The 27943-nt window shown below is 36.2% G+C and overlaps 1 protein-coding gene across 4 annotated transcripts; it reads left to right on the forward strand.

Annotated features, from left to right (window-relative positions):
• Positions 1 to 2885: 2885 nt before the first annotated feature.
• Positions 2886 to 27877, forward strand: LOC107678198 (myc box-dependent-interacting protein 1-like). 4 transcript variants are annotated; one of them, XM_016473391.1, is made up of 19 exons: positions 2886 to 3313; positions 12788 to 12868; positions 13003 to 13057; positions 14103 to 14197; positions 15347 to 15382; positions 15584 to 15679; positions 16733 to 16840; positions 17084 to 17176; positions 18198 to 18283; positions 19037 to 19112; positions 19202 to 19257; positions 19388 to 19420; positions 19984 to 20047; positions 21347 to 21475; positions 23108 to 23122; positions 24762 to 25124; positions 25346 to 25411; positions 27485 to 27586; positions 27664 to 27877. In XM_016473391.1, exons 1-19 carry the CDS (start codon positions 3233 to 3235, stop codon positions 27763 to 27765), a joined length of 1737 nt encoding a protein of 578 aa, XP_016328877.1. In that variant the 5' UTR covers positions 2886 to 3232; the 3' UTR covers positions 27766 to 27877. The 4 variants fall into 4 exon arrangements, with proteins under 4 accessions (XP_016328877.1, XP_016328878.1, XP_016328879.1 ...); XM_016473392.1 differs by lacking the exon at positions 23108 to 23122; XM_016473393.1 differs by lacking the exon at positions 19388 to 19420.
• Positions 27878 to 27943: the final 66 nt, after the last annotated feature.

Genomic DNA, 27943 nt, shown 5'->3' on the forward strand with positions numbered 1-27943 from the left:
TGCGTCGTGGTACTCTCCTGAACACGCGTCGAAGACTGACACGAAAGACAAGAAATTGTTGAATAAAGTCATTATTTTTGTTTTCTTTGCACACAAAAAGTATTCTCGTAGCTTCATAAAATTAAGGTTGAACCACTGATGTCACATGGACTATTTTAACGACGTTCTTACTACCTTTCTGGGCCTTAAATGTGGTAGTTCCATTGCTGTCTGTGAAGGGTCAGAAAGCTCTCGGATTTCATCAAAAAATACCTTCATTTGTGTTCTGAAGATGAACAAAGGTCTTACGGGTTTGGAATGATGTGAGGGTGAGTAATTAATGACTGAATTTTCATTTTTGGGTGCACTATCCCTTTAAGGGGATAGTGCTATGGCAAATGTGTACTAAAAGCAGACTTTTTAATGACTAAAGGTGAAGAATTGCAAAAATAATTTTTAATGCCCAGATATGCCAACCCCAAACTCATGCCATGGACGCTTTTTCAAATGTCCAGGGTTCTCAGAAGCGGAAAACGTAAACTTCTATGAAGTGCTGCAAGGATGACATGTTTTTGTAGGCCAAAACCAAGAAACAAGTTAGCATTTTAACACTTAAAGTTCCATCTTATAGAAGTCAATGTTTTTTTTTAAATGGTTTATTGGTTAAATGTCTGAAATTAGGTCTGTAGTTAACACAAGCTCAAGATATTTTCACATTATATTCTATGACATAATATATATTAGTAATGCTTGTCTTGGAAAGGCAGTTGCTAACAAGTGTCTAAATGGGACTACAGAGGTTGTTGAGGATATTACACATCATCATGCCAAACAGGAAAACTCATCTACTCACAAGCCCACTTTCCTCCATGTGTTTAGAATCTCTTTCAATCTTTTCTAACTCTAACTTTCACGTAAAATGTTTTATATGAAGGCTGAAAGAGTTGGCCACCATGCTTGACCATGCAAGAGTCATGGTGTTGTTTGTTTAAAGCAATAATGAACAAAACGTGTAAGAATCATAAACATTTGTTGGTCACAGAGCTTATTTTCGTCATTAATCCAAAAGTCAGTGGAAAAATCCTATTGGCTTTTTGTTGAGGGAACCAGCGTGATGCAAACTTTAAGGTTGTCCTACAAAACTATGTCATCACTGCAGCGCTTGATAATAACTGGGGAAAAGCATCATCACCGTCTGTGAAAAGGGTCAATAGGTTGAGTCAGTATTGCTGTGTCGTATTTGTCAAGATGCTCAAACAAATGGAGCAGTGTCAGTGTTTACGCTTTTTGGGAGAATCATCAAACTTGTAGCTGTATAAGCTAAAAATAAAAAAAGTATTTCACATTGAAAAAAATCCACACATCACCTTTAACTGTAAAAAGAACAGATTACAAACTGACCTCTTGTCTTGCTTCTTACAGAAATTGTGAGAGACCAAACATTGTCTGTGCCTTAGATTTGTTCGCTATTCCCGTAATCCAGTCTCTTCCCTCATTAGATTGTCATTAGCCTTAAGACAGTCGGTTAAACTATTTTAAAAATGTTATTTAAAAAAAGTTATTTGTATTATCATTAAGGTAATATAAGGTATTCGGGTACAGTATTTAAAATCTATTTTTGAAATTAAACTTTATACAAATTATTTATTTTGTCTCATATTTGCCCTTTGCTGGCTATGACAATTGTATTCATTATTTTTGTCATCTGTTTGATGTTTTGTCTGTGTCAGTTGTCCTCAGCCTTTTTGACTCCAAATCCCCCATTTGTCCAAGACAATATTGGAAGGCGCTCCTGTCTAAGCTGAGTTTTTCCTCTGGTGTATCTGTTGTAATAAAAACTGGATTAGAACCACTGGTCTATGTAATTGTTCCCTACTGGCATAAAACGGTCAGTACAGTGTGCAAGAAAGTCAGATGGGTTTAATGTAACAGGAATCCCACCAAACATGTGATATGACCCCACTGAATAGATAAACTCTCCTCTTACTAATGAGACCATGCAGACATGGCATTTAGACTAGTCTCATCTTTCAAATTCTCAAGAGACTAAACATTAGGTTAAAAAGGATGACATTTTGGAAGCTTTATAGAATTGTATTGCGACACCTTCAATGTTATTGACTTTTCACAATGAACCTCTTATGTTATATTATTATTTATCACTTAACTGGTTAAAAGCATCTGCTAAATACATAAATGTAAATGCCAATTAGCATGTCACTGATGTGACCAACTTTTGGAACGGAAAAATCCTGGTTGCATTGATTCTTATTGAAATGACTGAATTTCACCTGCAGAGCAGTGGTAAATGTAACTAGCTTATCTGTTGTATAATGCAGGGGTTTTGAATTCAGATGCTATGGACCCCCAAAAATAATAAACCTAAAATTTAAAAGGCAACTGTATATTTTCATGTATAAAGACCTAATTTATACAGTGAAAAAAAAATCAATATAATAAATGTGTAAAATATTATTTGGAAAATATTTAGTTTTTACATTACTACGTTTTGTTTACTACTGCCTGTAGTTCTGTACTGTTAGACATATTGCTTATTTATTTAAATCCATTTTTAATTTATCCATTTTTATAAATGTATTTATTTGAAACTTTTTTTTTTAATTCTATATATTATTATCTATTTATTGTGTTTAATCATAATTTTATTTATTTATTTATTTTACTGTTTTTCACTATTTTTCTCTAAAATATTCTAGAACCCCTAGCACTTCCTTTCAACTCCTAGGAGGTCCCTGGACCCCAGTTTGAAATCCCCTGGTATAACTATCCAATAAGACTTTGTGCAACTTTCCAGAAACAAAACAAAACAAAAAGATGCTTATAATATCTTGATCGTGTTTACCTGTGCCTTTAAGAGAGCGTCTATAATAAGGAGTGGAAACATTGTGCAGCTCTCTCTCGCTCTCTCTCTTGTTTTCCAGTCGCTTGTCACCACAGGCGAATAACGGAACCCGTTAGACCGTAAATTGTTTGACGGTTTTAAGTTTAAACTTTTTGATAGCGTAGTTTGGAAGGAGTTTAGTCTAATAATAACTCTCCGTGTCCACATTTAGGACTCCGAACTCGCGCACTGTCTCTTTAAGAGGGTTTACCCACCGACCTCCTGTTGATCCGACAGTATTTCCCCATACATTACCGTTCTTCTGTATCTCCTGCCAGTCTCTCTGCGCTTTACTTCATTCATAACGGTTTATTTATTTATTTATTCACTTTGGAAACTTGAAGCTCAAACATGGCAGAGGTAGGGAAAGGAGTCAACGCCGGGAAACTGGCCAGTAATGTACAAAAGAGGATAACCCGAGCACAAGAGAAGGTATGCGTGCTTATATCTATTCTCTTTGTATATGTAACAGTTATGTATTTTGTTGTTGTTATTTAGTTTGTACATTCAACTGCGACCTGCTGAATAGGTGTTCTAAGTGTCAAATAATGTGACTCTGTGTTTACTGTAGGAAGAGACTAAAAATAACAGCTGAACAGCACTGAAACACTTCATATAAAACATGAGCTCGTGTGTTTGTCATTCTCTCTTGCGTTGAAAAGATGGATTTATTTCTCATTCCAAGAGCAAGAGAGTTCCTGTTAAAGTTATGTTTGAAACTGATGGGGTCATTTGAGATTAAGTGCATTAAAGAGCAGCTGTTAGTGACCAAAGCTCTTTTGACATTTGAGTTTTACTTGCTATTGAATCAACCATTCATTATATTATATTATATTATATTATATTATATAGTCGTAGTGGAGACTTTGGGCTATTTGTCACACTTTTGTACTCCACTGAATATTTGCCAGGTTAAGTTTAATTTATTTTGAAAGTCAGGCACATACCTTAAAGACTTGAGTACAAAAAAAAACAAAATAAAAATAAATAAATAAATGTAATTTCCACTGTCATTTCCCAAGTAAAAATAAATAAATAAATAATTAAAAATACAGTTAAATTTAAAGTTCAAAATAATTGATCATTTATGGGCATGTTTTCTTATGGGGTAAGTTGTCACATCAGGGAGCTTCTGTTAACACTGATTTGAGAACAACACCTTTTTTAAAGGGGTCATATGATGCTGCTAAAAAGAACATTATTTTGTGTATTTGATGTAATGAAATGTGTTTATGCGGTTTAAAGTAAAAAAAACACATTATTTTCCACATACTGTACATTATTGTTTCTCCTCTATGTCCCGCCTTTTTGAAACGTGTCGATTTTTACAAAGCTCATCGGTCTGAAAAAGCGAGGTGTGCTGTGATTGGCCAGCTATCCAATGCGTTGTGATTGGCCGAATACCTCAAGCGTGAGACGGAAATGTTACGGCCCTACCATACTGTTGATGCCGTGTCCCGGCTGGAGTGACGAGACAAACACATTAAACCTATTACAAACAAGGCATTTGTTGCATCCAATGGGGACATAATTACTGATTATAATGACTTATACTGTCTTTTTACGCAAGAGAAAGGAAAAATTGAAATCGCATCATATGACCCCTTTAAAATATGAGATGTAAAGTAAAAAATTAAATAAATAAATAAAGCTTTCTCTTCACTCAGTGTCTGTTTTGTGTTGTAGGCTCCACTATATGTAAACAGTAAAATTATTCTGAAACAATTCATGAAACAGACAAAATTATAAATAATTATAAAATTACACACGTGACAACGTGCCCCTCACTGACTTATTACAAAAAATGTTGTCTAAAATCTACCCTCATTATATAGTTGGCACTTGTCTGAATGTGTCAGTGTATTTTTTTTTTTTTTTTTTGTGGGGTTCACTTGTTTAAGGTGTTTGGATTCATAAAACCCACTGCTAGAGAAACCAAGCATTTGTGTCACTTTATAATTACACAACCCTTACAACAACATCCTCATGCCCCAACTAGTCTCGCTCTCTCCTGTAACATTTTGTATCACAGAAAAGCCCAGAATGTTTTATTTAAGATACACTAGGACTTAAAACAGAATGGAATCAGAGATATTCACAAACAACATATGCCCACTACAAAATGAATCCCTGGCTCTCAGGAACATTTGGAGCAGTTTGGAAATGGCGATGTTGTGGCACAGTTTAAGTCTCAGGGTATGACTGGTGCATCAACACAAACAACCCCCAGCTGAAAGCAGGAGGTACACAGGAAGTGTCATTTCCACGCTAAACGCTCCAAATGACCGCTGGCCTCCCAGAGCGCACAGCTGGACAGCAGAGCCTTGCACTGTGCAAAAGTGACACGCTTTTGATTTGAGTAATTTTAGGATGTAAGACCAGGGTTATAGGAACTACTTGATAAATTCAGCCAGTCTCTAGGTGTATTTTAGGGTTCTGACACTTGCACACTGTTTCAATGAGTTAATAATCTGAACTAGCACTAGAATCAGTACAGAAACATCAGAAATCAATACATTTGAGTCTTTTAGAATACTGGTCATTTTTGTTTTAGGTTGTTTCATGCTAAATATAGTTTCACACTTTTATTACTTCATAAGAGGCTTAGACATCTCGGATAGGAGATTTCTAGGAAAGATAGTTTTATCATTTCCTGTCCCTATAAACCAAGCAGGCTCATTACTTTGTAATCATATAGATGTTTACAAGGAGAGTAATTTAGGATCATTGTCTGCTTCTGTGTTTGTGTTCCTCTTCCTAGGGGCTCTTCTGTCCTGCATGCTAGATTCATAGTGCCTATTTTCTGTTGCTTTGTGTGTAATTCAGGGAATTACGACTTAAATTTCGCTCTGTTCACTATGAAGAGTTAGCTAGTATCTGTCTTCAGAAGACTTAATTTGGAGTATAGTGACTACTGTTTATTATGTTGCTTTAATTATGACAGAATTTTTAATCTTTGCATGAACGATCCATTTAATACGTTTTTGGACAGATTGCTTTTGTCTGTAGGCTTTACAATGGGCCTAAATATTATTTGTCAGCACTTGTTTTAGTTGCATTTACAGTGGGTACGGAAAGTATTCAGACCCCCTTAAATTTTCAAGTCCTCAGCTGTCTCTGCCTCTTCAGAGTGTGAAAAGAATCTGTATGTGTGTATTCGTGTGTATGTGTGTGTGTACACTCCTTCTAAGTGATACGCTGGCCATCAGCGTGATTGCTTTGAGGTAAGGTCACAGTCTCCTCTTCCCCCCGAAACTCGGCCAGGTAGAGGAGAGTTAACCATGATCCTCTAGTGGCAAATGGCCCACATCTCTGCACTCTCCTCTATCTTTTCTCACTCTTCGCTTCTCCCACATCCACCTGTCTGTCATTAGATGATGTTTGTCACTAATTTGGAACATCAAGGCAGGTTATTCTTGAGTCACCCATCCTTTTTTTTTTTTTTTAGTAACATTCCAGAAGTGTCCAGTCGCATAATGACCCTGGAGGACAAGAGATTGGTGCAAAGTTACAACCACCTCCTTTTCTCAGATTAGAAACCCAAAGGAAGTGTCCTCAGCCTTCCCCTGACCTCTGCTCTGATTGGGCAGACGACCTGTCAATCAAAAGCTCAAGGATGAGCCACACCCCTCTTCCGCACTCCACCCACACACCTGTCCGTCCTCATAGAGCTATAGAGCAGTGTGTGGATTGGGCTATGAATAGCAGACAGGCTGTAGCTGTGAGCTAATCCCCAGAAACCCCTTGTGCGACAAACCGTGGTGTATGTGAATGCCAGCGGCTGTGGTCTGGGGTATTTTTGGGGCTGTAACTGAACACCAGCACACATCGACCAGAAGTAAAGACCAGGGCCTTTATAAAATACAGATGAAGTGACATTTGGCTTATACTTGAGAGAATGCGGTCATAATTTCGCACAAGCACATACTACAGGCTACTGCTAAATTTCTCTCATTGTAAGCTCCTTTAACCTGTTAGTTAAGGCTCCACAGACACACTTATTAAGCCCATCCGCTTGCCACTCCCATGAGACAGCAGAAGTGTGGGTGTGTGTTTACTTTAGACAGATTTGTCCCAGAAATATAGCTCAGTCTGACAAAACCTTTCAGGGCATTTTGAAGCTAAAAATCCTTCTTTATGTAAATCAATAAAAGTCTATGTTGTTGTAGGAAAGAGAAAATTAATTTGCAGTTGTATGGCGTCAGATCTTCAGGGTGTATTAATATGGATAACTGCATCAATTAGTATAAACTTGCCTCTCAGTTGCTCGAATGTTTCGCTCACACACACTTAGGAATCTTAACAGCTGCCGGACAAATGGTTGGCACTGGTTTGATCAGAGCTGTATTAATTAAACATGCTGATTCACAAATAGTTCTGCTGTAAATACAGAGAAACCCTCCACCTTCCCCAGCTCCACCTGTATAGATCTGCTACGAGGTGATTCATGTATGCTATATGGGGTGTTATTTCATGTATGTTATATTTGCAGCAGCAATATTTCTTACATGCTCACAGCAGTATGTTGTGGATATTCCGCCAAGACCAAATACATTAACATTGTAATGTACATTACCATGCCAATCCCTCCGAGAGTTGTCATGACAGAAATGAAAATTTTGCCATCATTTACTCATGTCATTCAAAACCCGGATGACTTTTTGTCTGTGAAACACAAAAGGAGACAACTTGAAAAATGTTCCTGCTGCTCATATACAATTGAAGTATACAGTGTCCAGAGATTCCAAAAAGGACAAAAAAGCAGTTCATATGACTTGTGTACTATATTAGTCTTCTAAAGCCATACGAATAGACTGTAATTTAAGCAATTTTTAGGACACGGACACATTATGCAAGGCAGCTTCCAAATGAAGAACCATACAGGATGATAAAATTAGCAGTTTCGATTGTAAATCAGAAGAGTACAGAAGCTAGAGCAGAAGTATAACTGAACAAAAGTTGAGAAAGTCAGGATATTTTTGTATTTTTCATAGGAAATGCCTTTGTTTACGGTTATAAATTTATTAAGTGCTCTCGGAATAGAACTTCCTAAAAAATGTATCACTTGTGGTGCTTTTAAAACCGTTTGTGCTTGTGATGGGTCATTAATCAACGATTTTCATTGTGCGTCTGTTACATGACAAATGAATAAAACACTCTGGACTCTGGAGATGAACTAATCGTTTATGTTTCTCATAATTTATCTTTGGCTGCATTATAATGATTTCCTAATGCGCAGTATGATCAAAGAATGCACGTGGATGTGCTCAATTTGGATATTGAAAATAAATATTTTTCCTTCTCTGAAAAGTATAAATTAGTTAATTTAGTTGCGTGAAATTCAACAATGAAGTTGGCAGAATGATGCGATCTTCCCATCAGTGCTGCGTTTGGGTGAAGTTGCACACAACACAACTTTTATAAACAGAGCAGATTAGCTGCATAGTATCCAATTTTATCAGCAGCACCCGTGTTTTGATTTAGGAAAGATAACAGATTCAAAAAACATGATTCAAATCATTCACTAACGACTCATCGCTAGTTCAAAATTTATATTTTTATTGAGTAAGGTTGCATTTAATTGATCAAAAGAGTGACATCAAAGACATTTGTGACCCTGGACCACAAAACCAGTCTTAAGTAGCACAGCTATATTTGTAGCAATACCCAACAATACATTGTATGGGTCAAAATTATCAATTTTTCTTTTATGCCAAATTAGGATATTAAGTAAAGATCATGTTCCATTGAAGATATTTTGTAAATTTCCTACTGTAAATATATCAAAACTTAATTTTTGATTAGTAATATGCATTGCTAAGAACTTAATTCAGACAACTTTAAAGGCAATTTTCTCAATATTTAGATTTTTTTTTTGCACCCTCAGATTCCAGATTTTCAAATAGTTGTATCTCGGCCAAATATTGTCCTATCGTAGCAAACCATACATCAATGGAAAGCTTATTTATTCAGCTTTCAGATGATGTATAAATCTCAATAAAAAAAATTGACCCTTATGAATGGTCCAGGCTCACATTTATGTTTCTAAAGATTTCAAATAAATTCTGTTCTTTTGACATTGTATGTATCAAAGTATCCTGGAAAAATGGTTTGCCCACAAAAATATTAATCAGCACAACTGTTTTCAACATTGATAATAATAAGAAATGTTTTTGAGCAGTAAATCAGCATATTAGAATGATTTCTGAAGGATCATGTGACACTGAAGACTGGAGTAATCATCCTAAAAATTCAGCTTTGCAATCACAGGATTAAATTATAGCCTATTTTACAATATTAATATAGAATTTAATAGAATATTAAAACAGATTATTTTAAATTGTATTAATATTTCACAATATTATTGTCTTAATGTGTTTTTGAAATAAATAGGGCCTTGGTGAGTATAAGAAACTTTCAAAAACATAAAAAAATCTCATCAACCCCCAATTTTCGAATAGTAGCGTATTCCCATTAGCTTTCAAGACAAGAAGATACAGACCAAATAACTGATATACTAGCCAGCCTGATTAATTGAATAATCTTTTTTTTTTTTTTTTGACCAATAACCATATCTGCTTGATTCATAAACAAAACTCAGTATTAACAAAATTTACTGACAGTCATATTAGTGGATATTGCTCTATTTCAGAAAAATGAAAGTGAATTTTGAGTAAGTAGTGAGTGACACAAATCATCTTCTATCTTATAAATTCTATATTATTTTATCATACCGTTCACCAACCACTTGCTCTCTAGATATCTCATCAGCAATTGAAAAATCCATGCCGTTCGACCACTAGCTCAGTGAGTACAGTCATATCCAGTGTTCCTGGAAGACCTCTGAGTCAGAGAGAATGCCTTCATCCCAGATCTGCTCTACTGCACAGGGAGCACAGGTCATCATGACACAGATGCAGGCCTCTGTATTTTAAGATGTCAGGGGGCTCGAGGGAGGGGTCCTGCTGCGATGCATTCAGGATCAGCTTTCAAACACTCCCTGCACAGTAATACACATTCATACATTCTTCAAGAAGAGCACAGCTGACACAGCCTTTATTAATACAGGCCAAGAGAAAGCCAGTGGGAGATTAGAGGTTACTGTGATTTCCCCTCAAGCTTTATTGAATTCTTTTGCTCTGCTATACAAGGAACTTCTCTGGAACTTACTGTATTTTTCTATTAAGTTATATCATTTGTTACAAAAATGAACAGAATGCACAAAGTTTCCTGTTATGTGCAGCAATCTATTGAAACTGATGTTGCTCTAGGTAGTTTTTAGTAGTAGAGAAGTGAAAATTCCATCTTCCATTAGTCAGACAGTCCCATCCCAAACTGTTTAGTATATTAGCTTTCAGATGGATTACTTATAGTTGTCTTTGCATATTAAACTTTTTAGAAAGCATTTCAAAATAGAAAAATGTGAGAAACGCCATCCTTTCATCGTGAATCTTTTGACATTATGAAGCAGACGTCATAGGATGTGCTATACTGTTGTCTGTGTCAGGCTGACGGAGACCAATCTCTTTGGGTCACAAATGGCATGGCATGTTTAATATGCCGACAGGAGTTGATATGGGGGAGCAGAAGGAAAAGGAAATGACCTCTGAATAAATAGAACCGGATTCAAGTACTACCTCATACATGTTGGACAGGAAGTAGGGCAATCTGAACTAAAGGAAATGTGCATAGTTAAATCTGCTAGGAAATAGTTATGTCTTGTATAATGGAAACATCGTATGGAATAAAAGGACATTGTGCTTTGAACTGTTGGCAGGTGTTTGTATGTGTGCATGGCACAATGACACACTCTCAGGAACTCATTGGGAGCCTCCTTGAATAAGTTTCATTTTTTATGAACAGTTACTGTATGTCAGCGTTCTTCATAGGGAAGAGGAACATGGAACTGATACTGAAAGCACCATTTGTGGTGGCCGGGGATCTAAGACCCTGTTTCTTGCCACCTTTTTAAGACACACATACACATCTGCACTCTTAAGACTGCGCTTTTCATTTGTTTAAAAGGAAAAATGCATTAAAAATCGTGAATCAGATGAATTAATCAAAAAGTCTATGTCCTGCAAAATCTTCGACAGCTGCTGAAGAAGTTATTAAAGCAGTAATGCCATGCCGATGATTTTATCACAATTATATGTGGTTAAACCTGACGCCAATGTATTATAATAATAATAATAATAATAATAATATTTTTTTAAATTTATTATAATTATTGTTAATCACAATAAACAAGTTCATTAGTTTGACAGAAATTCAGATAAACATGGTACAGATAACTGTCTTTGCTTGTCGCTTTGTCATGTCACATCTGTTTAGGACACAGTGACTGTAGGCCTTTTATGGTTTTCATACAGCTAACCTGGTACAGTCAAAGTCCCTTTAAAGGGTTAGTTCACCCAAAAATGAAAATTCTGTCATTAATTACTTACCCTCATGCCGTAATTTTACGAAGCTACGAATATAGCAAATTTCGAAAACAAAAATAACGACTTTATTCAACAATTCATCTCCTCCACGTCACCCTGGTGCCATTTTGGAGAGTAATTGTTGAATAAAGTCGTTATTTTTGTTTTCTTTACATACAAAAAGTATTCTCGTAGCTTCGTAAAATTACAGTTGAACCCCTGATGTCACATGGATTATTTGACTGATCTCCTTGCTACCTTTCTGGACGATCATGGTAATTACATTGCTGTCTATGGGAGGGTCTGAGAGCTCTCAGAATTAATCAAAAATATCTTAATTTGTGTTCCGAAGATGAACGGAGGTCTTACGACATGAGGGTGAGTAATTAATGACAGAATTTTCATTTTTGGGTGAACTAACCCTTTAAGACAAGTCATGTCACTCGGCGGCCATCTTTGAAACGCCTCTCGGGCATGCAAGTGCAACTCCTATGTCTTTGAATGGGGAAGCATGAAATTCTCCAAAACTGTTCACTAAACTTACGATTGGATTTCATATTTGAAATCACCAGAGAAATCTGACAACAACAGTATCATAAATGTTGTTTCTTTTGCTCAAATAGCATTATAAAAAGCCATTTTTCAGGCTAGATCAGCCAGTGCGCATGCGCAGTCCTAAGCGCACGTCTCAGAACGCCGACTGTTTCTATAGCAACAGGGACTTCTAACGGCAGCTGCAGTGACTCGCTGACTTTACCGATTAGCAATTGGCTCTTTCATTCAGAAGGCGGGGCTTCCTGCTGCATTTCCCCCCATTCAAAACTATACGAGCGACACGTCTTAAACCAGTCTTTTCACAAATTCTCCAAAACTGTTCAAACTTATGATTGGATTTCATATTTGAAATCACCAGAGAAATCTGACAACAACAGTATCATAAATGTTGTTTCTTTTGCTCAAATAGCATTATAAAAAGCCATTTTTCAGGCTAGATCAGCCAGTGCGCATGCGCAGTCCTAAGCGCACGTCTCAGAACGCCGACTGTTTCTATAGCAACAGGGACTTCTAACGGCAGCTGCAGTGACTCGCTGACTTTACCGATTAGCAATTGGCTCTTTCATTCAGAAGGCGGGGCTTCCTGCTGCATTTCCCCCCATTCAAAACTATACGAGCGACACGTCTTAAACCAGTCTTTTCACAAAATACATTATACTCTCTACTCACCATTATCCATAGTTCTTCATTTGTTGTTTCTTTACATGAATTCAAATTATGTATAATGTGATTTTTTTTTAGCGCTTTCATTTACAAAGAAAAACCACTTGTTACATTTGGTGTTGTTAGATTATGATATTTATAAATTCTCGCCTTGGTCCCCACAAACACAGAGCCTGGCCTGCAAACCAGTAAAGCAGAAGTTGTGGACCATATGTGTTTGTATGTGTATGTATGATGTTGCCTGTTTTGTGTTGCTCTCTGATAGGTGTTGCAGAAGTTGGGAAAGGCGGATGAAACAAAAGACACAGCATTTGAGGAGGAAGTGGCCAAATTCAACAAGCAGCTGGTAAGAGCCTTAAACCTTCACCATCTCTGACCCCCCTCCTTAATATACTCCTTGCCTTGACATTTGACCTCTAACCCTCATCGTAGTTCTTAAATATCTAGTGGTGGTTTCTTCTCTCTGGTCTATATCTGCAGGCTGATGGCACCAAATTGCAGAAAGACTTGAAGGCATATATGGCGGCAGTGAAAAGTAAGACTCTAATTGTGTGTCTGTGTATATATTTAATAAAAGAGATCAACTGGAGTTTAATTAACATTCAATTATCATTTACTCACCCTCATGTTCCAAACCTGTATGACTTTCATTCCACTGTGGAACCCAAAAGAATATATTTTGGTAACCATTGACTTTCTTTGAAAGTCATTGAATATATTTTTTATGTTCCATAGAAGAAAGAAAGCCATAACATTTTTCTTACACGACTTGAAGGTGAGTAAATGATGACATAGTTTTCTTTTTTTGGTGGGGTTGGGGTGAGCTATGCTTTTAATGCCTTTGTAGTGTGATATCATTTAGAGAAAGCTAATCTAGTCAATTTTAAAGAAAACGCAAACACAATCATGTCCAAAAACACTTTTTAAAAAAAGCATCTGTTCAGTATGGTCATTTGGCAAAAGTAGAACCAAATGTGCAATCACTCTATCATGCTCCTTTGTATTTAAATGCAGCCTTCTCTCAGATAAAATACAGGAGCTTCTCTAAAAGCAAAACAGAAGATTGTGACTGAACATACTCAGTCCTGCATGTATAGCTGTACCTGGCTGCCTCCATGTATAACAGATAAGGGAGTCACAAATTCTTTCTAGGTTGTAAACATGTGGAAAGTGTTTTCAGGTCTGGCCATACTGGTTTGCTCTTAAAGTGATAGTTTGCCTAAAAATTAAACAGTCATCATTTACTCACCCCATGTTTTTTGTTCTTCCTTGTAACATGTAAGTTTGACAAAATGTTAGTGCCAAATCTTTAAGGCAGCATTTTCATTTACGGATGAACTACCACTTTAACCACTGGTGAGTGGTAGTACATTAAAGAAATGTAAAGTAAGCAGACAGCCTTCTTCCTTTTACATCAGACTCTAGTGTGCTGTCCTAATGCACAACCCCATCGCCTCAGCTTCCTCCTCTGTGCCCACAGCAGTTCTCACTTCTCTGAAAGATGTGTGTTTGGTTGAGTGATTGAGCAGTCATCTGTGTCAATGACTGTCTCTTAGCTGATCTGATTTTTTTTCCCGCAGCCATGCACGAGTGTTCGAAGCATCTGCAGGACTGTCTGGCAGAAATGTACGACCCTGAATGGTTTGGCAAAGAGGAGGTGGACTCCATCGCAGAGGTGTGTAAGGATATCACTGGCAGAGCAAAACACTCTGTCTGGATTGTGTGACATTAGTGTTTTCAGTGTGAAAAATCTCATAGGAAAGTAAAATCTCTTTAATATGTCAGTTGTTTCTTGATTCTCACATACTATGCAAAAGGGCCACAGTAACCTTAAATTTGTCTTCAGAAGAGCCAGAGGAAAATGTTAATGATCATAAGAGACTAGATTCAATTTAATCAAGTCTCATACTTATCCCAGATGTGCTAAGATACCAAAATCTGCCAGCATTTGAATAGGCCTATACTCTACCATTCAAAAGTTTAGGGCCAGTTTTTTTTTTTTTTTTTAGAGAAAAGCATTATCACAGTTTACACAAATATATCAAGCAGCAAAACTGTTTCCAACATTGATAAAAATAAAAGAATTATTGAGCAGCAAATCAGCATATTAGAATGATTTCTGAAGGATCATGTGACACTGAAGCCTGGAGTAATGATGCTGAAAATTCAGCTTTGCATCACAGGATTAAATTACATTTTTAAAATGTATTCAAATATAAAACAGTTATTTTAAATTCTAATAATATTTCATAATATTATAGTTTTTAATGTATTTTGGATCAGATAAATCAGCCTTGGTGAACATAAGAGATTTCAAAAACATTTTTACAAATCTTACCGACCCCAAACAGTAGTGTATATTTTAATTCTAAATCCCAAAAATGAAAATATTCTAAAAATGTAGTCGCCTTCAGGCCGTCTTAAGATGTAAATGAGTTTCTTCAGAATCAAACAGCTGATAAAAACAAAACAAAAGTGTGGATTATTTTTTTTGATCAGCTGTTTGGACTCTCATTCTGACGGCACCCATTCACTGCAGAGCATCCATTGGTGCAAAAATTATGTTATGCTAAATTTATCCAAATCTGTTTCGATAGAGAAACAAAATCTACATCTTGGATGACCTGAAGGTGAGTAAGTTCAGCAAAAAAAAATTGCAAATTTCCATTTTGGGTGAACTATTCCTTTAAGACTGTATGCAAGTGAAGGATCGCTGCTGTCCATACTGATGTTTAGATCTCTGTTGACTTATTAATCTGCTAATTGATTGTGTTTTCTACATTTCTTTGATTTCTTCCACTCACCCATCCCTCTGTGAGTAAAGGAGATGATAGAGAAAGAAATGGATAATAATCTGGAGGTAAACATGACGGTCTAGTCTAGAGCTGGTGCTGGTGATGCTAGAGTAGTGCCACTGCAGTGAACTCTATTTTAGAATAGCTCTGTACACATATATTTAGACTTTTGTCATCAGTGGTTTGTCAGTGTGTGTGTGTGTGTGAGAGAGAGAGCGTGAGAGTATGTGTCTTGCTGTATGTGTCTGATCACATTTGTTTTACAGGACACTGACCTCCTGTGGCAAGATTTCCACCAGAAGCTTGTGGACGATGCCCTCATTTCCATGGACACATATTTGGCTCAATTTCCAGACATAAAGGTTTGTTTTTGCTTTAATAAGTGGTAGATGTAAGCATTTCAACATTTATAGGAACTAGTCAGCGATTTTATTGCTGTCCAAATTCAGAATGTTTTTTCTGAATGTTTTCTTTCAGAAAGAAAGCATTTTTTTGTTTTGTTTTTCACCCGCGTAAAAATTCCCAGCTAAATTACCTACTGTTTTTTGACAAACACCAAGGTTGTGTGGCAATTTAATTGTGGTGTGAATCCACATCTCTGAGTTTACAAGAAGGGATCAATCGAAAAGTGGTTTTGTAAATGTCTTTTGATCGCTGCCAAGCACCGTACAGTAATGGTTGTGCTTTGTGGTAATGTGCACGCATTTTAAATATGGACACTTTTATGTTTACGAGGATTTTATTTAATCACAGTTCCACTACAATGAATAGGAGCTGTTAAGAAAACAAAATCATGTATAATTTTTGAAATGGGTCATTATTAGGGATGCACCAATAGGATTTATTTTTGGCTGATACCGATTTTAACAAACAACTATTGGCCGATTGTTAAAATAGAGTTTGCTTTAACTTATTTTTGCTAATTTCCACATTTTTAAAATAACATCAATTTGAGAGGTAAAATGCAAGACTGAAAGCCATTTGATCTATAGTGCATTGATTATCCTATTTTTAAAATACTTAAAAAATATTTAAATAATAAAATAAATTATTGTCCTGTCATTAAATTAAATATGAGCAATCCAATCAATAACAGACATTTTGTTAATAGCTGACAATCATTTGACTGACAACATAAACAGCTCAATTGTAGCATCATGATGTAAATCACCATACGAATGCATGACTTTTATCAATGATGTTCCATCCCCATGAGAAACAATTATTGCTCAAATAGGGCTTTACACGGAAGTAGGGTTCTGGCCATATCTAGACACCAGCATGCAGATGCATTACATAGCAACACTCACAACCTTATAACAACACCCTGGGAGCCATTTACAGCCATTGTCTATTTACAGTAGTTAGTTACTGCTGTGTTAGATGGACTTGTGACTCTCTGACTCCCTCTGCAGGCTCGCATCGCTAAGCGCGAAAGGAAGCTGGTAGATTTTGACAGTGCCAGACATCATTTTGCCTCTATACAGAAAAGCAAGAAAAAGGATGAGGCCAAAATTGCCAAGGTACCGGATGCTCGTTCCAGCTTGTTAATTTATGCTGTACTGTCTGGCTTTTTGTCCTTAAACCTTGTTAACTAATCAGCTTATTGCTATAACAATACGTAATTCATGTATTGCAGTCAATTTATATGCTTGAGTTAGTGTATGTGTGCATTTGCACAAGCTGTTATCTTGCTTGATGAGATTTGTGTGAGCTAACATCAGCACTTGAGTGTGTTTGTCGCTGTCTCTTTGCTGCACGTCTAGCCTCTGGCTCTGGTGGAGAAGGCTGCTCCCGGCTGGGCTCAGGGAATAATCACAGCACACCAAATCGCTCAAACTAACCTCTCGAGAAGCCAGGTGACTCATCTGTCACTCAGCCTGTAAACCCTCCCTAAATCTGCATAACTCCACCCACCTACTCACAGTCCGCACCCACTCACAGCGTGGCTTCCTCATGTAGCATCTGTGTTCCTCAGGTGTATTTACTTCATGCTTTTGTATGTATGACATAAAAATTAATGTTTGTTTAAAAGAATGCTGTCCAAAAGTTTGGGGTCAGTAAGATGTTTTAGTGTTTTTGAAATAAGTCTCTTCATGGCTGCATTTAACTATTTGAATATATTTTTAAACAATTTCTTGTGATGCATCATTACTCCAGTCTTCAGTGTCACATGATCCTTCAGAAATCAACCTAATATGCTGTTTGCTGCTCAAGAAACATTTCTTACTATTGTTAATGTTGAAGACCATTTTTCTGGTCAATATTTTTGTGGAAACTGTGATTTTGTTTCAGGATTCTTTGATGAATAGAATGTTTAAAGCAACAGCATTTATTTTGCAGTCTTCACGTTCACTTAAAATCAATTTAATGAATCTTAGCTGAATAAAATTATGACCCTAAACTTTTAAACAGTAGTATAGTTCTCTAAAAAAAAAATTTTTTTAAATTCTTTATGTATTTTACTCACCTACAATTCACCTACACCTACAATAAGCAACTCTACAGAAGACAAAAGTGTCATTATTTAAAGGACTTTGGCTATAGCACACAAGTCATGTGAAGTGCTTTTATGGCATTTTTGATGCATTTTTTGGTGCTTGATAGCCCCTGCTAACTATTTGTTTTCATTGTATGGAGAAACATTCTGTAGAGTTGATTGTTTTGTGTTATACAAAATAAAGTAATACAGTTTGAAATGACATGCGGTGAGTAAATGTTTTATGTTTGTTTTAAATGCTTTCTGCAGATTCCAGGGTCCATTTGTCCACCGTCTATTCATGCAGAGTTGAACGCATAATTCTTTGTATATGTATTTTCATAAATTATCGTGTGTTTAGCCTAATGACCATGTGTGTTGATGTGTTTGTGTGTGTTTAGGCTGAGGAAGAGTTGGGCAGAGCTCAGAAGGTATTTGAGGAGATCAATTATGATCTCCAGGAGGAACTTCCCACCCTGTGGGACAGGTAATAACCAGCTATTCATCCTGCCATGATCTCTCTTATTCATCTTAAAGGAATAGTTCACCTAAAAATGAAATGTTCTAAACTTTATGTGCTGCTGTTATTTTTTTTCTGTGGAACACAAAAGGATAATTTTGTAATATTTTCACACATCTCTTTTCCATATAATAACAATTCGAAGCGATCACATCTGACAAGCTACAAAAAGGACGAAAATGCAATATAAAAGCCATACAATATCTACAACAGAGAGAAAGACTTACATTTTTGTCCAAAATTTCTGTTCCTCACACAAAGCTACCTTTGTTTGATTAAAAAGAGTAAAAAACGTAATAATGTCAAATATTTTAACTGTTTTGTAATTTGTTTAAAATTTACATTAAAGTCTTTACTGTCGCTTTTTTATTTAATGCATTCTTGCTAATTAAAAGTGTACTTTTTTTCAGTAAATAGGGTGTTATTGACCCTAAACTGTTGACCTGTATGGCTGAAGACATGCAATATATATAGCATGAGTCCTGTTTTTATGATACTTTTACATTGTTATTTGAGTTTGAGAGATCATAATGAACTGTCTTTATATGAAAAGCGGTGCAAATATTCTTCTTTTGTGTTCCACAGAAAAAAACAGCTGCATGATTTGAATAACATCATGACAAGTACATAACAGAATATACATTTTTTGGTGAGCTAAAACATTTTTTTCCCCTTTAAATGAACTGATGTTGACTTGTCGTTTTCTCTTTCTCCCTGCAGTCGTGTTGGCTTGTATGTTAACACATTCCAGAGCGTTGCCGGCCTGGAGGAAAAATTTCACAGGGACATGGGCAAAGTGAGCCAATAATAAGAGACTTATTAACAAGGGATAAATGAGATTATTGTTGTTAGTTACCAGGGTATGTTGCACTCTCTCACACACAGCTGAACCAGAATCTGAGTGATATTATGACCAAACTGGATGAGCAGCGTCTAACCAAGTGAGTGCTTTTATCCTGGGATATTTCCTGTCTGTATAGACACTTCTGGTTCCCTGTAGTTTAGCACACAGATGTGCGAGTTCTTGTTTTCCTTGTAAATTAAACCAACGCTCCCCCAAATAATCCACAGAAAAAGTCTCACGACAGCAAGCACTGGGAAGAGGTAACAGCTTCTATGTTTTATGTGTGTGTTTATGCAACATTAATTGCATTAAAGATGCACTTCAACAAGGTTATTTACACCACACTCTCTCGTCTCATATAATATCTCGTTTTGGTGTGTAGATCTTTTTAATGACTTCAGAAATTCAGATGTTTTATTTTTTACATGGAAGAAAAACCAGTGTTTTGGCTCTCAGGCTTTCCTCTGAAGAAATGTCTGAGACACATTTGTTTTGTTGAGAAGCGTATGTTTTTCCTCCATTTGTAAAATAAAACAAAAAACTGAATTTTTGGTGCAAATCACAGCTGAATTATTAAAAATGCACTAACACTTGTTTGTTATTGAAAATTACTGCTTGCACGGGGCCGTGTGTACATGCTGACACAAAAAATAGAACTGCATGTCTGGAATGTCTTTGAAATGCAGTAATTGTGCATGGTAGTGATTTAAACCAATCTGCCTGCAGTATTAACGGTGATCTCTGCTGCCACCTAATGATCTATTTCAGTCAAGACACTCATGAACGTGTAGTATTTATTTACCAGTGTGTGTTTTTCATGCAGTGAAGAAGCAGCCAATCACAACCTCTCAGAGTCTGGGTCAGACGCCCATAAATCACCAGCAAAGGTACTGTGAGAGAGCTGATGTTTTTATGTGCTCTATGTTATGGTTATGTATTTGTGTTTTGTTTGTTTATAATGTCTTACAGTATGTATGAAACTAAAGGAGCAGAAATAAAACCAAGCCCTTTTTTATACATTTATACATTGCAATGGGGTTTAAATACGTTTTCAAATAAGTGATGAATCTCCTGATACGAGAGAATGCTGATTTTTTTTCTCCTAAAAAAAACATAACCATGTGAAAAAACATATGGACATAACCATGTGAATGTGTGGTCCTTCGGATGAGACGTTAAACCGAGGTCCTGACTCTCTGTGGTCATTAAAAATCCCAGGATGTCTTTCGAAAAGAGTAGAGGTGTGACCTCGGCATCCTGGCCAAATTTGCCCATTGGCCTCTGATCATCGTGGCCTCCTAACAATCCCCATATCTGCTGATTGGCTTCATCACTCTGTCTCCTCTCCACCAATAAGCTGGTGTGTGGTGGGCATTCTGGCGCACTATGGCTGCCGTCGCATCATCCAGGTGGATGCTGCACACTGGTGGTGGATGAGGAGATACCCCTGACAATGTAAAGCGCTTTGAGTGCCTAGAAAAGCACTATATAAATGTAATGAATTATTATTATTATTATTATTATTACGTATGTGATATGAATATGATAAACGTTTTCTATAAGTGGCAGTGTTAGACCAGTATTTATAATTAACCTTACAACAGTGTCATTCTAGAGTTATTTATATACTATTATAGTATTTATTCATATTTTTACATTTTAGTTTAAGTTTTAGGAATTTTGTTATGTTCTTTTGTAATTTTCATTCTTTTTAATAGTTCTATTTAGCTTTCATTTCTTTTTAATTCTGTTTTAGCTTTAGTTCCAGAGCTCAAACATATTTTGTTTCATTGTCAGTACATTTATAAAAATATACATTATTTTATTTCAGCTTTTTGTTATTTGAGCTATTTATTTTTATATACTATTATAGTATTTATTAATATTCAAATAATTATTTTGCTTTCATTTATTTATATTTAGTTACATTTTTCATCTAATATTATTATATTATATTATATTATTTTAGTAGTTTTAGTTTTAGTTAACAATAACAACACTGCCTTACAGTCGAGTCTGTGATTCGTAGATAATTAGGTAAACATGAGTGTGTTTAAGCAAACTTAAAGCATGTTACACACATAAAAAAGAACAAGAAGCGGTTGTGATTTGGTGTTTTAACCCTCAGTGTGTTATGTATTTTCCTCCTGCTTGTGTGTATCTGCATGTGTATGTTGGTGTGGCAGTCCAGAGAAGGACCACCGGTGTCACGGCCGCCCAGGCCAGCTTCATCTCAGGAGGTGAAACAGGACAACATCATTAACCTGCTTGAAGATGCAGTGGTGCCTAACATTAACAATTCAACCCAGCCACAGGTCAGAGGTCAAATGACTCCCTCCCCTGCTTATATAAGCACTCTCTTCCTGGCTTCATCTCCATTTCATTTATATATCATCTCCATCCTTAGTGAGCACATTCATCCTCCATTTTCTCCCTAAATGTGACTGTTGTCATCTTATTATTTACTCTTTTCTGCTCATTCAACTGAAGTATCACTGGCTCTTGAGTTTGTCAGCATTACCATCTTCTGTTTCTGCAAACCAGTGATTCCACTAAATACTGTCACTGCTGTAGTAAAGCTGGTGTTTTGTGCTGTGCACAGCAGTGTAATGGTCCAGTAGTGTGTAGTCTGCTGGATTTAGATCTGGATGCTCGGCAAGCATTCAGCGCTGCTCCAGTCCACCAGCTGTGGGTCAGAGGACAGGAAGGGTCAGGATGGCAAAGGATAAAGGTCACGGTTCACAGTCAAGTAAAACCATTGCTGAATTTGGAACCACATACTGCTATTACTATTTCTGCTATAGAAATATATGGTAAAAGTAGTAAGAATATGCTAGTAGTATGCAGTTCTGAGTTCAGCACATGCTGTGTCATCTAAGATGCATGCAACAGCTCGGCCTCTTGAGTTTTGAAGTGGATTGAAATTTCTGCATGTTTCCCCTTTGAGTTTTGGGGATCTGAAATGCCACTTTGGTTCAGCATGTAACACATCAACTGCTCGCATGTGATGCATGTGAACTTGCTTCCTACTAGTTCCCAAAACAAGGTCCAGGGACAGACAAAAATAAATAATACAAAAAAGAAATGAATAAAACATACACTACCATTCAAAAGTTTGGGGTCAGTACGATTTATTTGAACAAAATAAATAATTTTATTGAGCAATGATGCTTTTGAAATGTCTGTTCATAGATTCCTGAAAAATGTCACAGTTTCCAAAAAAATATTATGCAGGACAGCTGTTTTCAACATAGATAAAAATGAGAAATGTTTCTTGAGCAGCAAATCAGCATATTAGAATGATTTCAGAAGGATCATGTGACACTGGAGTAATTATGCTGAAAATGCAGCTTTGCATCACAGGAATAAATTACATTTAAAATATATTCACATAGAAAAGAGTTGTTTAAAATAATAATAATATTCAAAATATTAAAGTTATACTGTATTTTTGATCAAAATGATACAGCCTTGGTGAGCACAAGAGAACAAAAACGTACAAACCCCAAACATTTCAATGGTAGTGTATAAACAAATATTTTGGCTACTTTCACTTTGCTGTCAGCTACTAATTGTATTGTATTACTCTCAGCTCTGTTTGACACATTTTACCATGATTATATTCACTCCACTGAATTCCATCGATTTTCCCCTAAAATCTCAGCAAAAATGCAGTCTATAGATTCTGTCTGGGCTTATTCATTGTGAATATTACTGTATATTAATTTTCTTCTTACTCCTGTACATGGTGTTCCAGTATCCACTATTATATCACTTCACCTTTAACGAATGCTTTCCTCTCATGTTTGCTGTAATAAAAAGCTCTGAACACTATTATGAGCATAAGCTCCTGTGTTTTATGAGAGCTCTCTTCCTCCTATTGTCTTTCTATTCTTATTATGGGCCTCATTTATCTCACTCTTTCATTTTGTGCTGCCTCATGGAAGGAGGCTTCATTGGAGGTAAGAAGACCTTGTGCTGTGCTGGCACTCTTGTGACGGATCAGATCTCTCTTGACATAATCTTTGTGATTCTTGTGGTCTGATTGATCATGGCAGTGGGTTGCACTCAAAGAGCCAGAAATAAGCATTTGATGGGGCTTTTGGATGAAATTCTTCTACAATCTTTGAATTGACAAATTAGAAAGAAAAGCACACACAAACAAACAGATGTTCAGCAAAGTTAAGCCGCATCCAGTAGTTTAATAGTCACAGTATGTCTCATGTTCAGCCAGGTCAGGTCAGTTGATTTCTGAGCTGAAAACAGACGTCCATTACAGACACAAGAACAAAAAAAAATAGTTAGATCTTAATATAGACAAGAAAAAATACTATGCACAGTTTGCTTTGCTCAGGGTTTACATGCACCTCTATTTAGGGTTGTGTGTGCGTGTGTGCGTGTGTGCGTGTGTGTGTGTGTGTGTGTGTGTGTGTGTGTGTGTGTGTGTGTGTGTATCTTGCTATCTGGTGAATTATATCATAACATAATATAATAATATTAATTATACATTTATAATAAATATTAATAATAAAATAAATAAATAAATATAATAACAGATTTCACTCGCTTTTCGGCCATATATTTGGACTTACAAGATTTATACTGTAAAAAATGTAATTAATTAAATTAAATAAATAATGTATTGTAATCGTCAGGGTCTTAAACCTAAGTAAAAATATAAATATAAATTTAGATGAAAAGTCAAAATTTATTTCGGTTAGTTGCAAGGCAACATTTCTCATTTTTGTTTAGTTTAAGTTGAAATGGTAAAACTGGAAATGAAGTCAAAACTAAAACTGAAATAAAAATAAATGAAACCTAAATAGTAATAAATGAAATAAACAAAAATGAATAAAAATGACATAACAAAATGACTAAAAATGTAATTAAAATTGAAATTGAACGTCTAAAAATAAAAGCTAATTCAAAATATTAATAAAAAACTACAAATAATACTAAAAGAACCATTTGGGGAGTTTAGAATGAACAGTAATTCACCTTCATTTTAGGGCTGCACAATTATGGCAAAGATCATAATTGTCGATTATTCCCTTGAAATTGTAATTGCGATTATTAATTACGATTATCACAATTTACATTGAATGATGTTTATACCATTGTTTGAAGCAACTGCATGCCATATTTTTATATGAAAATAAATAAGCTGAAAACACTCAAACTGAAAAACTTTTATTGCTTTTCTATAGCATTAAGGCTCAAATGTCAACTGTACATTGGATTGGTTTCTTCTTTAAATAATAATAAAAAAGTAAAAATATGCATGGTAGCCTATTATAATGTTATACTAACACTAAAATTAAAACAATGGAAAAACCCTTAAGATGACCTGCAGAAAGAAAAAAACACATCTTAAGCACTCAGAATAACATAAGTGGACTGTGAACAATTACGTAATTGTGGCATCCGTAATTGTAATCGCGATTAGAAATTCGATTAATTGTGCAGCCCTGCTTCATTTATTCCCTTTTTCTTGCTAATTATTTGCGCCTTTTGCCATATTGCCTGTCCTTTTCTCCTGCCATCTATTTTACCTCCCAAAATCCAACAAACAATCCTGGCGACCCTTCCTCCCCATCCCAGCCTGATCAGACCCCTGCTGCAGACCCCTCCCAGCAGTGGGACTCGGATGAAGAAGCTGCCGCTCAGACTTATGGCCAGCAGCCGTATGAGGCTCCTCAGTGGGAGGATGAGGTCGCTCCTGCCGTACAGCCGTATGAAGCTCCCTGCTGGGATGAGCAGGACAGTGTGTCTGCGCAGTCAGGCTGGAGCAGTGAAACAGCTGCTCCTGCACAGCCAGACTGGCACGACGATGGTGCGGTGCGCTGGGGCGAGGAAGGGTCCCAGGTAGGGCAAATGCAAGACGCAGATACAAACTGGGGCAGTGGTGCGGCTCAGGCTTGGGAGGCGGAGTCAGAGCCGCCTCAGTGGGAGGAGCTTCAAAGTGTAAGAGGAACAAGATTAATCGTGGTTGTATTGTGGAGTAATGTCATAGAGTTAGGATGGCTCAGAAGTAGATCATGTTGTTTGGTGGTTTGTGGCAGGTTTCCACTGTGGTCATGTTAAATGTCCGTTTTTGTGTACATTTCTATATATAGTAGGTTTGTTTTATTCTGTTGAGTTGCTCAGGTGTAATTAAGGTGTTTCTCTTTATTCTTTGTATTTAGAATGAAGCGCCAAAAGTGACAAATGGCTCATCAGATGCAGAGCTTCCTCAATCTGTTCTCTATAAGGTGAGATGCACTGAAAACCCAAGATCCCATAGGTTTACAATGGTAGTATTTATTATATTATATTATTATACAATATCACTGTATTTTACTGTATTTTGACCAAATAAACGCAACCTTTATATATGTCAAATTGATTCATTGTAATTAATCACATTCAAAAATAAAGGTTTGTGTTTACATAAGATATGTGTGTACTGTGTATATTTATATGTATATACATTAAATATATGTAATATATATTAATATTTATGTATAATATAAATCATATATAAATATTGTATATATTATATGTATATATGTATATAATCATTTGAATATGCTGATTTGGTGCTCAAGAAACATTTCTTATTACAGTTGACAACAGCTGTTCTGCTTAATATAATATATATAATAATATAATACTAACAGCTTGTTTTCTTTAAAAAAAAAAAAAACACTAGCTTCTCTATTCTTTTTGTATTCTGTCTATTTGTTTTTTTTTTATTTATTTATTATACAATTAACAAAGCAAAAAAGGCCTCTAACACTAGTTTGTTCTATTCTTTTTCTAATCTATCTGTTTTCTTTTTATTTATTACATAATAAAAAAACCTTCCTACTTATACTGCATTAGGCTAACTGAGGCTTGTCATAGCACTTGCATATCATTGCTCTTTTGTTGTCTATTGTCTATATTTCTGCATAAATATAACCCAAAAAATCATCAGATTTTCATGCAAGTCCTGAAAGTTGACAAAGATAACCCAATCAAACAAATGAGGTGAAAATATATACTTTGTCATTTATTTATTCAGGAAAATGAACCAATATTACATATCTGTGAGTGGCAAAAGTATGTGAATCTCTAGGATTAGCTGTTAATTTGAAGGTGAAATTAGAGTCCATCTGTTCAGAGGTGTTTTCAATCAGTGAGATGACTATCAGGTGTCAGTGTGTGCCCTGTTTTATTTAAAGGATCTATCAAAGTGTGATCATGTTTGTGGAAGTGTATCACAGACAGATGAGATCTCTGAGGACCTCAGAAAAAGAGTTGGTGTTGCTCATCAGGCTAGAAAAGTTTTCAAAGCCATCTCTAAAGAGTTTGGACTCCACCAATCCACAGTCAGACAGATTGTGTACAAATGGAGGAAATTCAAGACCACTGTTACGAGTTGCAAGGAGAAAGCCACTGCTCTCCAAATAGACCATTGCTGCCCATCTGCAGTTTGCTAAAGATCCTGCGGACAAGCCAGAGGAATGCTGGAGAAATGTTTTGTGGATGGATGAGACCAAAATAGAACATTTTGGTTTAAATGTGCAGCATTATGTTTGAAGAAAGAAAACACTGCATTCCAGCATAAGAACCTCATCCCATCTGTGAAACATGGTGGTGGTAGTATCATGGTTTGGGCCTGTTTTGCTGCATCTGGTCCAGGATGGCTTGCCATCATTGATGGAGCAATGAATTCTGAATTATACCAGCAAATTCTGAAGGAAAATGTCAGGACATCTGTCCGAGAACTGAATCTCAAGAGAAAGTGGGTCATGCAGCAAGACAACGACCCCAAGCACACAAGTCGTTCTACCAAAGAATGGTTAAAGAAGAACAATGTTAATGTTTTGGAATGACTGAGTCAGATTCCGGACCTTAGTCCAATTGAAATTTTGTGGAAGGACCAGAAGCAAGCAGTTCATAGGAGGAAACCCACCAACATCACAGGGTTGAAGTGGTTCTGTACTGAGGAATGGGCTAAAATTCCTACAAGCCGTTGTGCAGGACTGATCAGCAGTTACTAAAAACGTTAATTGCAGCAAAAGGGGGTCACATACTTTTGCCACTCACAAATATTTAACACCGGATAATTTTTCTCAATAAATAAATGACAAAGTATATATTTTTGTCTCCTTTGTTTGATTGGATTCTCTTTGTCTGCTTTCAGGATTTGTGTGAAAATCTAATTTTGTTTTGGGTCATATTTATGCAGAAATATAGAAAATTCTAAAGGGGTTCACAAACTTTCAAGCAGCACTGTATATATATATATATACATAGAGAGAGAAAGAGAGAGAATTTACTAACATGATTTTTGGTAGGTGAAAGTGATGCATGACTATGGAGCAACAGACAGCGATGAACTTGATCTGAAGGCTGGTGACATTGTGCTTGTTCTTCCCTTTGCCAACCCAGATGAAGAGGTCAGTCATGGCACCCATGTTTATACATGCACATACAATCGGACAATGACTCATTGTGTTTTTGTTTGTGTGCGCAGGATGATGGCTGGTTAATGGGCGTAAAAGAGTCACACTGGCTTCAGAATAAAAACCTCCTAGCTAAAGGAGTCTTCCCTGAAAACTTCACCCAGAAACTGTGAGCGGAACAGCCCTCTCAGAATCACCTGTTCTTATACTTCGTTTTCTCACCACTTTACTGTGATAACATTTTTTATAAAACATCTTCAAAAATAAGGGCTCCTCAAGCAAAAAGAAAAGAAAAGAAAAAAAAGCTCTATTCTATATACTGTGGTCACTTGGGGTTAGAATAAACAATAA

Source organism: Sinocyclocheilus anshuiensis, unplaced genomic scaffold (assembly GCF_001515605.1).
Source record: "Sinocyclocheilus anshuiensis isolate Anshui unplaced genomic scaffold, SAMN03320099.WGS_v1.1 scaffold648, whole genome shotgun sequence".
Taxonomy (NCBI): Eukaryota; Metazoa; Chordata; class Actinopteri; order Cypriniformes; family Cyprinidae; genus Sinocyclocheilus; species Sinocyclocheilus anshuiensis.

Bases quoted from the DNA above. Each gene is read 5' to 3' on its own strand.
- LOC107678198 (XM_016473391.1), top strand. From the start codon at position 3,233: ATGGCAGAGGTAGGGAAAGGAGTCAACGCCGGGAAACTGGCCAGTAAT. The intron at 16,841-17,083 runs GTACCGGATGCT...CTGCACGTCTAG, and splicing joins ATGAGGCCAAAATTGCCAAG to CCTCTGGCTCTGGTGGAGAA. The intron at 19,421-19,983 runs GTAACAGCTTCT...TTTTTCATGCAG, and splicing joins ACAGCAAGCACTGGGAAGAG to TGAAGAAGCAGCCAATCACA.